Source organism: Melanostigma gelatinosum, assembly GCF_949748355.1.
Source record: "Melanostigma gelatinosum genome assembly, chromosome: 6".
NCBI classification, from domain to species: Eukaryota; Metazoa; Chordata; class Actinopteri; order Perciformes; family Zoarcidae; genus Melanostigma; species Melanostigma gelatinosum.
Genome location: NC_136639.1, coordinates 12,578,620 through 12,592,839, shown reverse-complemented (window position 1 = coordinate 12,592,839; position 14,220 = coordinate 12,578,620). Strand labels below are relative to the sequence as shown.

Below are 14,220 nucleotides of genomic sequence, written 5' to 3'. Positions count from 1 at the left end.
TTTCATACAGCTAGATGAAACCCAATGTTGGGGCGACTCAACATTGTTTGCGGCGTTACCAGCCCTACGGAGCGGATGTCTGAAGTCACGGTTAGCGGCTTTGAGGAGGACGCAAAACGGAGGACAATGCATGCTTATTTTGTTCTGCACAACACACTTTAACTATAAAGGAACTTCAGTCACCAGCAGAGCTACGAGTCAGAGACGTGTGTTGACCTCATTTATTGATCCATCATCTAAACATAGCACAAAAAGTAAGGACATTTGTGTTTGGTAGATTATTTCTTTGTTGTAACAAAACTTCGTGGCAATAAATCGTATACCGATGGAAAGCCTGTTTATTTCCCTTTTAAATGGTGTCACATTTGTAAGGAACATGCATTTGTGGGATGAGCAGCAGAGCAGAGTATGCGCCCATGAAAAATTTGGCAAATCTTCTCTGCCAATGCCAAACAGCTTATTTTGCCATCGACTCTTGTTTGGTGGATTGGATGATTGAAGTCTGAAGAAACAAGACATATTGGCAATTTAACAATTTATTAATTTAACAAACAGGAGCCTCAGTAGCGTGTGGAAGAACCATACATCGCCACAACAGCCTGGCACCTCCTCCTCATGCTGGTCACCAGCCTGCTCACACACTGCTGTGGGTTGGCATCCCATTCTTCAAAAAGCATTTGTCACAAGTCAGCCAACGGGGTTGTGTTGGTCTCTCTGGCACGAACAGCACGCCTAAGCTGATCCCACAAGTGTTCAATGGGTTTGAGGTGAGGACTGCTGGCAGGCCATTCCATCCTCTCCACTCCCAAATTCTGGAGGTAGTCTCTGATAAAACCCGCTCTGTTGGCATTGGCAGAGAAGCTTTGGCAAATTTTTCATGAGCCCACATACTCAGCTCTGCTGCTCATCCCACAAATGCCTTTGTTCCTTACAAATGTGGCACCATTTAAAAGGGAAATAAACAGGCTTTCTAACGGTAAGATGTATTGCCCAGAAGCATTGTTACAACAAAGAAATGATCTAGCAAACACAAATGTCCTTACTTTTTGTACTATGGTTAGTCAACTTTTATGTGTAAGTGTTCATTTTAAAGTAAATGTGATGTGAGAGAGATAGAGCAAGACCTGCAGCAAAAAATTAAACTTTCTACAAAATGTGTCCGAGTTCGTAGAGGAAGATCTTAAGTATCAAGCACGACCGTTCATTATTAAAGACTACTTTATTCGTCGTATTTTTTTTAACTAAGCAACCAATCTACGTCCTGTTTACACCGGCACCATCATGCCCAGTGTACGTGAATAGTCACGTGATATTCGTTGGATGGCGATCATTTCGATGCTGCAACTCCGAACCTCTGAACCTTTCGGGAATATTTATAATTTAATCAGGAATGTGAAATGTGTCTTCGTCATCTTAAAGTGTGTTTACGACAGCCGCATGTGTTTTGCAGCATTTCTTAGAGTGAGGGCCAATTTCAGTCTTGACAGTCCTGTAGGTTGCTGTGCATCTACAGTGCTCTGCTTCTTGTGTATTTATGAAATAAAAACACAACAGAATGGTAATTAAACAATAACAAGGGAGAGTAAGGATACATGGAGGGGAATTTAGCAAGGTAAAAAATGAAATGCTTTCCTTCTGTCGTCCCAGATGACAAGCTCCATCTATAAATAGTGAATCAAAGATAAGATGAATACGGGATATTTATATTTGGCTTTGTTGTTTTTTATGTTTGCTGGTTGTCAAAAAAATATTTCAAACACAGACCAGTGTGCCATTTAAGTCCTCAGCTCTGTAACACTCCTACTCACGTGTCCTGGATCGCACTCAACCGGCAACTCAGCCAGTGCGACGCAGGACATGGTTTAACTGAAATCGCACAAAACAGCTACACAGCTTTACAGTTATCAGTGAATATTGTGCACAAGGGTCACACATCAAACAGATGTGCCAGACGACTGAAATATCACAAAAACATTATTCTCATCGCGTTGAGTGAGAAATAAATGGTGAAAAGGAATGCGTAAGCAACATAGTATATTCAACATAGACCAATGGCTATACATAAGAAGGCAATAATAGGACTAATTTCAACAGTACCTTTCCCCTTTACAGTATAAATGTAATAACTATTACAATAAATACCCAGGCTCATTTGGTTCTTGTGAAATACTTCATTGTACCAAGAAAAGGCATTTTCTTTGGACAGAAATTATTTTACATCAGAACTGTAAATCAACACTGAAACATAATTCATATATTTATTACCCCATGTTACAGGGCACACACAATGTTCAAGTTTGCCCGAGGAACTAAAGGAGCAATTAAAAAATAAAATAAAAAATTAAGCATAAGAGAGATAAAACGCATTTAAAAATAAGTGAACTGGCATTGCATTTCACAAAAATTCATAAGCTCATGATTTTGGAACAATTCACTGTAAAGTGCTAACTGGTTTGAGTTGCGAAAAGCACATGTTCCCTTTGAAAGATCATACACATTACTTCATACATGGAGGTACGGTAATAGCAAGTCATCAGGCAAGCAATTACCAACCAGAAGACATGGACCACAATTCATTTATTAGTCCTTTAATAAGATAACTGCTTCCTTAATTTCCTTGTTAATGGTAACAACGAGAATCTTGCCACTGGTTGCCAGGACAATGCCAATTACAAATGCTGGTGTTGTCACTGTACAGTTTTGCTTCTTTCCTTGTAATTACATGCAATTGACTGACATACAGCATCAAAAATCTCAAGTCAAGTCCTTCTAATCCTTTTACAGATAGGAATCCTTGAACAAACAGGATGAGAGTGTGAGGAGAGGAGAGCAATTATTGAGGAGTGCAGGGGACCCTCCCATACTCCTCCTCCTCCTCCTCCTCTTCCTCTCCCCCCCCCCCCCCCCCTGGGTGTGGTGGGCTGGTCAGACAAAAGCAGGGATCTGTCCAGCTGATGCCTGCCTTCCTACAGGTCCTGAGAATCCACGATTTTCCTTTGTGCCTCTCATTGGGAGGCATGTTAAAAAAACAAAAAAAGAAGAAATTAACAAAAAAAGAGGAGGGATCTGGGTCAATAACTTTACCCTACGGTCCGCCTAAGGTGGACGTTCATCCTCCCACCCCAATCCTAACCATAAAAAGGTAAAAACAAGGTGTGCTGCAGAATGGCTTTTCTCCTCACAGTCTGTGGGGGGAGCTAGAGCCCCTAGAAGCTGAGGTGCGGTTGGTGGTCTTGCGGCTGTTCGGTCGTGTCTGATTCATCTTGGTGGCCGAAGGTTTTCGAGCATCAGGCTGGCGCCTCCTCTGGGAGCCCCTCCGTTTTCCCCTTTGCCCTGCACGGCCCCTTCCGGCCCCCGCTGGTCACTTGCGAGAGTGAAGCGTGTCCTGGAACTTGGTGCTGGTGTAGCGGACGTGGAATCCTTTTTTGTTGATGGTATCGTCGGAGCGGAACTTGATCACAATGGAGTCACCGGCCGAGTAGATCTCCTCTGGAGGCTGTCAGGAGTGACAAAACAACAGATTCATTTGTGCTGTCGCTTTCTGGTTCTTTGACTGCACTCCAATTAAAAATAAAGACTTCTCGCATGCTGAAACGGAAGTCAAATCAGTGACTATGACGAAGGGCATCTGACTGCAGATGACGGCTACCTCTGTAACAGCCAGGGGTCACGTAAGGGTCTGGGAACCGAACTGACCTTTTCCAAATTCATTCTGATTAAGCCTTTGGCTGCCGTTAAAGGGAGCATAAAATATACTCTGGTGATTAGTTCCAGGTGCACCGCTCCACCGAGCTCTTTTCTTCCCTGAACAAAACCCCAAACTATTTTAATAAAACAAAAGGGGGGGGGGGGATTCAATTAATTATGTGTGCACAGAAAATATGTCAGAACAGCGGAATCACTTGAATATTAATTCGGAACATTAGACTAAAAAATAATGAGTTGGTTGAGGTGCTCAGGCAGCTGCACTGTGGCTACGACAACGACAGCGCTGTAATGTCAGAGCAGGCAAAGCTTGTGCAACCAACTGTAAAACACCAGGCTGTTGATTATTACAGCGGCCATTCATGACATGAATAAAATATCTACAATACCGCTTAAGTCTTAGTTTACTGCAACAGATTTAAAACACAAGAAGAAAGCTGCCAACATATTTTATTGTGCACACAGCAAAAATGTAGTGTGCAGTTTAACTGAGAAAAGCCCTCGGGCTGAAGGTAAGCCTCCCCACACTATAATGAGTTTGGGCCTACTTTGGGCTGAACTGTGTCAGTTTATTTCGACCCGTTTTATAAAAGGAAACTTGATTGAAGAGCCACTCCCCGGGGTTCTGGGGGTGTTATGCCCCCTCCAGCAAATCATTCACAGGAACAGGCGTGAGTAAAAGGCCAGAGCTTATTATGGAAGTGTGTAAATGAAATCAAGCTGTTCTCTGACCTGAGGAAACGTGTTTCTATTCCCTGCTGGCCTCATTGTTCCAGACTCAGGCTGCAGCCTCAGCATTGGCTGATTAATTCACTGTTACAACCCGATGTCAGAGACTCTGATAGGCTATCGGCACCCGGGTAGTGATGGCTTGTGTCGACCTACAACCGCCTCCACACCAACAATCCCAAACCCAGAGGAACACGTCAACTTTAACAAAGTGATTCAAGTCTTTCACAAACCGCTGGCAAAGGTTACAGCAGTGCAAACTTCAGAACAATCTGAATACTCCTGCTGTTATACTGTGAACCTGAAAAAAGTGCTGCGGCAAACCAAGAAAAGACATTCAGAAGCTGTTCGGAAGATGCTCTTACCCCTGAGCCACAGTAACGTCCCAGCCGTGGAGACTTGGTGTCAGCTCCGTCGAAGAGCTCCATGTAGTCATAGCCACAGTCCGCCTCCTCCTCAATCTCAAAGGTCTGGAAGATGAGCTCCACTCCGTAGCCTTTCTCCGCCGAGATCACCCACTGACAGTCAGAGGCTCCGGGGTAGTTATTGTCCCCGAACTGAGCATGGGAGAACACGTCCTTGGTTTTCACCTCAGCCTTTAGGCGACCTCCACACTCTGTGACCGGAATTGAGTTGGACATTTAGTAAGCAGAGGCCAGCGTTGACAAGTTCAGCTGCTCATACTTTGTTGGTCTCTGGCTTATTTGTGGTTTTACAGTCATACAGATACAAAGGATTCTTCAACATGCTCTGTCGTTGGTTTTGAGTCACTAACATTCTCAGACTATGTGGTGTATCCTGTAAGCATTACATCCAAAAACCATGAAGACGTTTGATATGCGAGTGAGCTTAAATGAACCCATGTCCCAAAAACATGAAGGCTTAATTCAGCGATTTTACTGAAATCCTTCTTTGTGTTTTCTTCTTCAGCAGGAAGGGAAATGGAGTTCTGTTATAAGAGCATCTTTTCTTACCTGCAGTATGGGAAGCCTCGAAGCCTTTCTTCTGCACAGAATTATCAGAGAAGAAGCGGATGAACAGCTTGTTGGCATTAGAAGTGATGGGTGGGGGCTTCTTGGTGCCACAAAAGCGACCCAGACTTGGAGCTTTCCCATCTCGACCGTCGTAAATCTCAATGTGGTCATAAGCACACTCCAGGTGGGCCTCCATGTCCAGCTCGTTGAAGGCCTGCGACAAAACAAGACAATGAGTATGTTTGGTAGAAATAGAAAGTATTTCATGCTTCTTTATTTTCAATAAAATCCGGTTCACTTAACAGTGATACGTGTTATTTCTGGAAAACTTCTCGACACACAGGTAAACTTATGATGCTTTGAGATCATAAGTTGGTGACAGATTTTCTGTCAGCAAATGCTAAAAATACAAAAAAAAACGTAAAACAATCTTCTTCTTGTCTGACACAGTAGACACAGATTTAGCAATTCAATTACGCAAATAAGTTCTACACAAATAAATACATGACTGACAAGTACAAATTATACAGAGAGCTGGAGGAAGTGACGCATACAATTTTGATGCGGTGGCCTGGAGTGGTGGTGAGTGCCCAGGTGCATGCCTTCTTGCTGGGGTATTTGTCCGGCCAATTGGGGCTGGTGATGATACCGCTCACACTATTCACAGTGTGATCACAGCCAGCTGTAAAAAGACATCACCGAGTCAACGCTGACCTCTGTATCATGCTAGAGACTTAAACTCCTAGTCAGCATGTGCACATCGACTCTCATGCCTGCTCCGATCGCAAATAAAGTCAGGCGCAAGAATAAATGTGTAAGGATATCAAAGAGACACGAGTTTGAGGCAATATACCTTCTTTACAGTCGTGTTTGTTCTCATGCAGCACAAAGCCGCTCCTGCACTGACAGCTGTAGCTCCCAAAGGTGTTGACACACTCGTGTTGACAGCCACCGTTCTCCTTCGAGCACTCGTCTTTGTCTGAGGAAGCACAGAGGACAACCTTGACGTTTCCTTTCACGACTGACAGATAGCAGCTCCAAGTGACTGACTGAAAAGACATCACTGTTAGGCGACTCACCTGAGAAGAACTGTGCTTTAAAGCCCTTCTTGGACACTGTATTGTCTGATTTAAACTCAATGCGCATGTTGTTGTACTGGGAGGTAATCGCTTCTGGCTTCTCTGCCCCACAGAACTTCCCATGTAGCCTTGAATCTGCTGACAGCCCACTGCGCACCTCCACGTAGTCGTACTTACAAACCTGAGCAGGGAAGCAGAGCATGTGAACATTTATTTGGTTTTAATTATGTAACACAAGGACGACAGGAGGGCTTGTTGCAATGACAGAGAGAGAGAGAGAGAACATAGAACAAACCCACCCCGTGCCGATTCAAAATAACCCAAGTGCTCACGTCATTGCCCTCAGTCTCGAAGACGTCAAAGAGCAGAGTGATGCGGTACTGCGTGGGAGCAACCAGCTGCCAGATGCAGTTCTTGTTTGGAGGGTACTCTCTGGGCCAACCCGGGCTGGTGATTGACCCATTCAGCTTGGTGATGAAGCCCCCACATGCAGCTGGATGGGAAACACAACATGGGAAGAGACAAACAGGTAGTAAATAAATTATGTCACCAAATGTCATGCCGCAAACATACAGCTGAAATGAACGCCGTGTGAAATATCCTTTTGTCCGGACGTAACCTTATTACTGCCTGACCTGCCCGAGAGGACTCAGGCAAGCTTTGTATCAGTTACGCAACACACACACGTTACAAGAACTGGTGTTGCCCCTCACCTGGCTATTTTCAGCTAAACGGAATGTGCAGCGTTGATCCTTACCAACTGCAACAGATGTTATTTTGATACATGGATTGCAAAGTTATTCGATGTGGACAAGGTGGAATGTTGGAATAGTAAAAGTTACAGTACAAATGCTTACTGCCGTTCTGTTAGTGTGTCTACGGTAAACTGCATAACCAGATAACCAGATATTGTGCAGCTTGTATACTAGTAGTTTAGGTCTTGAACAACAACATATCAATTGAGATAAAAATAATGCTTGCACTGTTGTGACTCAACTCTTTAAAAGGCAGTGCTCAGCCAGCACAAGCATCACTGTTGGCATCTTTTCTTGTTTTTAGAAATGACTGTACTTATTGTATCTGGGTAGCTAACTGTGTAGAGTGCTTTAACGTGTAAATGACATGGTGAGTATGGCTGGTGACGTTTCTCCCTGTACTTACCCTCGCAGCTGCGCTTGTCAGCAGCCAGCTCATAGCCTGGGTCACAGGCACACTTGTAGCTGCCCAATGTGTTGACACAGCGTTGCTCACAGCGACCGTTGTCCGGCTTGGAGCACTCATCCATCTCTGAAAACACAAAGATATGTTAGGACACTTTTTGCCGGCCCCCTGGCTCGGTGGCTTACAAAGAGAAACACCCAAAAACAACAGCATCGCACAGACCCAGACCGTGAAACAAAAGCATATCAACATATATATATGATACATATAAAACGTATACTGCCATTACGTTTAATGTCTCAGATTAAACAGATGTTGACATTCTCCCTTAAGAATTTACAACCCGTAACCTCTGACCTTTGAAGAAGTTGGCAGCAAAGCCGGCCTTGTTGACAGAGCCATCTGAAACAAATTTCATCCACAGCTGGTTGGAGCTGGTTTTGATGTCATCTGGCTTGTCGTAGCCACAGAAGCGGCCCAGTAGGGGACTGTTTTCAGAGTTTCCATCACGCACCTCAAGGTAGTCATAGGCACAACTGTCATGTCTCTCAATCTGAGGGAGGTTAGAGGGTTTGAGGTTAGACATCGGCAAATTATCCAAATCACTCACAAAATGCACAAAAAAAGTATTTCAATGAATAATTACAAAAGGACTGGCGTCTTACCTCAAAAGACTGGAAGGTAAGGCCTACGTGGTAGCCCTGAGCAACAGTAATCTTCCAAACGCACACTTTGTTCGGTCTGTAGTCGTCGGGGTAGTTGGGGGACTGGATCTGGCCGCTGTCTTTCTTCACCTCCCCACCACAGATGGCTGCATGTGACAGAAACAAAAACAATAAAAACATGAATAATACTGAGCTCCCTCAATAGCAATATCATCAGCACATGCCTCTGAAAAAAACAAAACGCGTGCTCTGATTTACACAATGTGGATTAGCTGAAATGCCTCCACCACCAGCTCCCACACACACAATCACAAATCATTCCTTCGCACGGTCTGGAAACAATGGAGCGGAGTGTGAAGGCCGGCCAAGATCTGATTAATGCAGCATAAAGTGACACATCAGCAGCAGGGGAGCCAAAAACTGTGGATATGTGGATATTACTGCAGCCTCTAGGCACATTGTTGGATCTGTGACTGGCCGTGCGTTCAGTCAGCTGAGCGGCATACTGGAATTGGGTGCAGCGAGGTCGCCGGATGGATGCTTACCCTCATAAACGGCGGAGAAACCTTTTCCCACCCAGTTACTGCTGCTGCGGAACTCAATCCACAGTCGACTGTCGGTGGAGATGATTGGCTCTGGCAGCTTATCGCCACAGAATCGACCTGGGTCACAGGTGAAGACACCAAACACACAACAACCAAGATTTGATTATCACACCACTTGTGATCGCTCTGAAATTCCTCCATACAGCTCTTTACTTCATAGAAACTAAACACAGAAAGACAGAATTCAAAAACATAAAATAGACAAGAACTAAACAATTAGCATCTTTGTTTTAGGATTTAATGTTTGATAAATCAATATACTGTATGTCCTGACTCGCTGAAACTAATAGTCACTTTGTACCTCATTCACTCATCAAAACATCGCTTTTACCCTACAGTTTCTGTTTCTAATGTACATATTTTCAGAATGTAAAACCTATGTTAAGCCCAACTACTGTAGCACCTTTTCTTATATCAGGGATTCCCAAAGTGGGGTGCGCGCACCCCTGGGGGTGCGCGAGCTGCCTCTAGGGGGTGCGCGAGAGGAAAAATGTAATGGCGGTGCAGTCCTGTCTCCTAAAAATTACGTTCCCCCAAAACTAAAATGCATTCTCAATTACGTTTTACCACGAACGTATTTTCTCCCTGATTACGTTTGTGTTTGACGTACAAATACGCTTCTCATCAACATATCTTTGTCATACTCTAGTCTTTATGTTTCTGTGATCTGCCTCGCCTCTACCCCGCCACCCACAAGTTATTGACCCGCGGCCTGTTCCGAGGGCTGACAGACCTGACGATCGGGTGCCTCACGGCGGGGGCGGCTGGAGACCTCGCGTCCCAGCGCCAACGAGTGAGCGCCCGCCACTCGGAACCATGAAACCAAGTCCCGGATTTCACCCGGGGGACATTCTGGAGGTATTGTGACCGGGTGATGTGCCTCGTTGCTGGAGAGGTATGAGCCGAGAGTGGCGGGGTGTTATGGAGGTTTATATTACAACTCGGTGTTGTTCCCGTGCGTGGATGAGCGCATTTCTGCCGGAGACAGGCGGCGTGTTGTGGTAGTATTCTGACCGCGTAATAGGGAGGAGAGGCGGTGGTGGAGAGGGAAAAATGTTAAAGAGATGGTGGAATGTATGATTGACGAGAGAGAAGCGAAAAAGTTGGACGTGATCCCGGTGTCCAACAACACTGTCGCGCGCATCGATGCTTTGTCCGAAGACATCCTGGCTACATTGGTCGGTCGCGTGAAGAAGAGTGAGTTTTACTCTCTGCAAGTAGACGAGCCTACAGATGTGGCCAATCTGGCCAATCGTCCGTTACCTTCGTAACGTTACGTCCGTTACCTTTTCGAAGGCACGAAAACAAACGCCACGCGCGAGCAAACTGTTCGTCCGATTTTTATGCGGCTCTGTTGCTTTTTTTTTTTTAAGGTGTGTGTGTGTGGGGGGGGGGGGGGGGGTTGGGGGTGCGTGAAGCCGGTCGGGATGTAGAAGGGGGTGCGTGGCCTAAAAAGTTTGGGAACCGCTGTCTTATATGATAGCAAACTGAATATTTTAGAATTTTGAACTACTGGTTGGACAAAAAATATATTGGAGATGTCACCTTTTTATGGGGAATTAATTGGCAAAATTGTCATCAGATTATTCAACAATGAAGTACAGTATTCTCCCGTTAAAACTGACCTTTGAGAGGGGCCTTCCTCCAGTAGCCATCTCGGATTTCCACATGGTCATACCAACATAAGTGGCTCCTGTACAGATCCATGGAGGTGAAGTTCAGAATGATCTTAAAAACCAAGAGAGCATGATTACCGACACGGGTCAGATCAATAAGATGTAACAGAAACACCATGTCAGTGTCAACAGTTAGTGAAGGCTGTTTTCAGGCATCTCAAAGTTGATCTGGTATTTCCAAACGCTCATACCTTTTCCCCCGGTGTGACTGATATTCTCCAGATGCAGTGCATGTAGGCCGAGTATCCGTTGGGAAAGCCAGGGGAGGAGAAGTTCCCGCTGCTGTCCTGCAGACTGTCCCCACATCCTGTCCACAAACACACACAGACGTAAGGCCTGAGCCGTGAGCATGATGCACTGCCAATTTGTCTTTGCCTGAAAACACCCAAGCCACAAATTCAAACTATACACACATCAGATCTGAAGTAAATCCCCTGAAAACTCGCTGCTGAGACAGATGCTGGATGCTGGAATTATAACACTGAATTATAACACTTTTATGTTCAAAAAGAGGCATCTGCTTGTAATATTCACCCACAACCCCGCACCTCACCCCTTTCCTCCTCCAGATGATGATCACACAAAGGAATTGAGAGTGTGAGACACTTTCTCTGAGCATCCTCTGGAAATAAACCTGGCCCACTATAAATAACCAAGCCCTCTGGAGGACGTGATGCATTATGTACGCCTTGCCGGTGAAAAAACATCCTTTGTTTGACTGGCAAAAACTAAAATGTGCAAGTGTGCGAGGGCTAATTCCAAACACCACACACAGCCTCGTGGAACGACTGGGCGAGACTCGTGCCCATGTGGGGGAAAGATGTGCTTAATTAAGACAGAGAGGAAATTGCATCTTTAGCTGTCCATCTGGAGAGCTGTATGCATTCACTATTATTACTCTGTGTTATCTTTACCTCAGGTTGGGTTTTGAAGGAGTCAGGAAAACATCTCCCCCCCCCCCCCCCCGACTGTTCACATTCATTGCTTGCCTTGAGGTTTGTGTGTAAGCAATAAAAACGAGATTCCCTGAGCTAAGAGTTGTGTATAATAATGCTTGGCAGAGGTGTGCCAGTACTAAAGCATTAATAAGCGCTCAGGCACACAATGGGAGATCCGTGGCTCGTTAAGGATTTCTTTTTCCAACAACATGTGGAAACTTACACCCCCCCCCCCCCCCCCCACAATATGCATCACATCATCCAGTAGGTTTCTTCCTCACGAGACAGAACTTGTCTTGAATAAAGAGACAGAATGCTTGCACAGACACATATACACCCGTTTGTGGTTGAAAACCACACCGGCAGGTCTAGCCGGTGATCAGCATTATGTTTATTCATCGAGCTTTAATGTGAGGCCTGACCTACAATTAACTGTCCGTCATCAAATCTATTCAGCAGAAGGCTGTCCACAATGTACGTCTGTTAATGCTATAAATTATGTTTACTTCAACAGCATTGAATCCTCTCTCTCATCCCTGGAATCATTAACAAAGGAGTGGTTCGGAAAAGGGTCGGGCTTATGTAACTCTCCTTGGTGTGTAGCCTCAGTTTACGTGGCACGTGCTGTACATGAGTGTTGTTCCCAACAATCTTTCAGTCATTGTCCTCTCGAGAACAGCTGTTCTTCTGCATCTATCTGGCAAAGAGTGATGAGAAACTTCCTGTCTCTGGATAGTGGGAGTCTCGGACGCTGTAATCAGGGAACCACACCACATCAATAGTAGATGCTTGGCTATTTCCACACAGTGTGAGCTGCATCTATGGCGAGAGGAGCTGCAGACCTCTCGCTCTCTCCGGGCTATGTAACACACGCATGCAAAAAAATAGACAGGAAAAACCCATCGCAGACAGCATCTGTCATTTTGGTTCTTACTGGAGCATTTGTAGAGTTTGCGTGCCTGTGTGATATCCCCTTTGCTCAGTCTGGTTCTCTGGCCAATGGGTGGTCGCACTCCGTTCACATCATAGCGTGGCAGGATGGTGTCCAGGAAAATGCCCCTGTAATTCAGGAAGAGAGGCTGATGTTAATGTTGCACGAAACCCGGCCGGCATGCGCACAATCCTGGTGACTATTCTAACATGCATGCACACCACAAAACATGTTTGCTCAAGGATTAAGTGACTTACCATCAACAGGGCAATTCAATCACTGTCAACGTTATTATTAACGGTTTCTAAAGGATTTAGACTTCTAAATGTGTTGCAGTGTCGGCTAAGCCAAACTGAATGTGGCTGTTTTACAGAAAAATACAGAAAATCCAACAGGACAGACAAGAGGGGCATGGAGAGCTCATCTTCATATTCACTTTGGATATGCTTTTAAGCAGACATGTAAACCTGGTGACTCAGATAACTGATATTCATTTTCTACCATAAAATCATTTCATTTCTGATGTAAAATCTAATGAAATCTGTCAATATTTCTTCCAAGTAAAACACTTGAAATGAGATGTGGCACCAGTTATATTGGACAGCATGCACACCCACATCTATGTTGATATAAGAGTTACCATGATCCTGACGCACCTGCATGTACTGTGCCATCACAAAAAATTGTATAAGCTGTAAAGGTAGGGATGTGGACAAACTGTAAAAAAAAAACAATCAGGTGAAGCATCTAAGTAGCTTTAAAAAACAAAAATGGCAGAACATTAAGTACAGAAAAACTCATTTCCCACTCCTGTCTCACTTGACACGCTAGTTTATCACCGCCATTTTTTTTTTTTTCAAAGTATTGGCCAGAATCGGCCTGGCTCCCTGGCCGTTCCCATGGTGACATGCCTACCAACGGCAGGCATGTGCAAACAGAGAAGCCTGAGCTAACAGTTTACACTCAGCCTGCCCGTCTGTCTGGAAGCTTCCAGGAGCCCGTATGCTGGCTGTCGGTGAAAAACCCCACTCCAGCCGGTGTCAGAGCAGACAAAGGGCACACTGGCAGATCTCTATTTGAGTTGGCACTGCTCCATGCACCGGACCTGAAAAAATATCTCCGGAGCAAAGGAGGGGGCAGGCGGAGCTGTGGGTCGGGTAACACATCCCAGACAATAAGCATGGGGATCAGCCCTGCTTGTCCCCAGGAGACACAGCAAAACATCAAGACCAGCCATGAAATCGTCCGAACAACACACGCAGCAAAGGCCCTGGCTTCCCACGGTGATTTACTGTAAAACACAGAGCAAACACCCTGGCTAATAATGGTGTAACAAAGAAAGACACTGGCACAGGTAAATCAGCCAATCAGCGCTCAAGAGAAAGTGCTCGGAATGACTTGCGAAAAGCTAACAGGAGCCTCTTGTTTGCTAATACAGCTCTGTGAAACATTCCCCAGCAGTGGCAGCCATTCCTCTCCCGTGTCTAAACAGTCGTATTGATCAACACAGTTACACAAATTAGGATCGCCACGGAGTAAGTGTGAAAACAGAACGGGACGGATTACCCGACCAAAGCATAGTTTAGGGAAGGGCTGCTCCTTTGTGCAGCAGACTGTAGTGCATATACCACACATTTAGAGAATCAAGAGCTTAAGTCCAAATCTTGACCTCAGAATGACAGCAACTAAACGAATATCCTGTTTTTAAGTGTTGAGTTGAATGAAATCCAATATAAGATAAAACTGTCCTCGATGAT

General features: G+C 45.0%; 1 protein-coding gene across 1 annotated transcript in view; it reads right to left on the bottom strand.

Moving 5' to 3' along the window:
• Positions 1 to 2,017: 2,017 nt before the first annotated feature.
• bmp1a (bone morphogenetic protein 1a) overlaps positions 2,018 to 14,220 on the bottom strand; it is a 29,138-nt gene continuing 16,935 nt past the window's right edge. Inside the window, exons 7-20 of the mRNA XM_079270373.1 lie at positions 12,467 to 12,591; positions 10,786 to 10,901; positions 10,544 to 10,646; positions 8,859 to 8,975; positions 8,314 to 8,459; positions 8,006 to 8,201; positions 7,649 to 7,774; positions 6,820 to 6,980; positions 6,488 to 6,668; positions 6,262 to 6,387; positions 5,963 to 6,090; positions 5,409 to 5,622; positions 4,800 to 5,050; positions 2,018 to 3,496 (exon numbers count right to left, since the gene is read on the bottom strand). Of these exons, the coding sequence (XP_079126499.1) occupies positions 3,362 to 3,496; positions 4,800 to 5,050; positions 5,409 to 5,622; positions 5,963 to 6,090; positions 6,262 to 6,387; positions 6,488 to 6,668; positions 6,820 to 6,980; positions 7,649 to 7,774; positions 8,006 to 8,201; positions 8,314 to 8,459; positions 8,859 to 8,975; positions 10,544 to 10,646; positions 10,786 to 10,901; positions 12,467 to 12,591 (2,125 nt within the window). The 3' untranslated portion in view covers positions 2,018 to 3,361. The remainder of the gene's footprint in view (positions 3,497 to 4,799; positions 5,051 to 5,408; positions 5,623 to 5,962; positions 6,091 to 6,261; positions 6,388 to 6,487; positions 6,669 to 6,819; positions 6,981 to 7,648; positions 7,775 to 8,005; positions 8,202 to 8,313; positions 8,460 to 8,858; positions 8,976 to 10,543; positions 10,647 to 10,785; positions 10,902 to 12,466; positions 12,592 to 14,220) is intronic.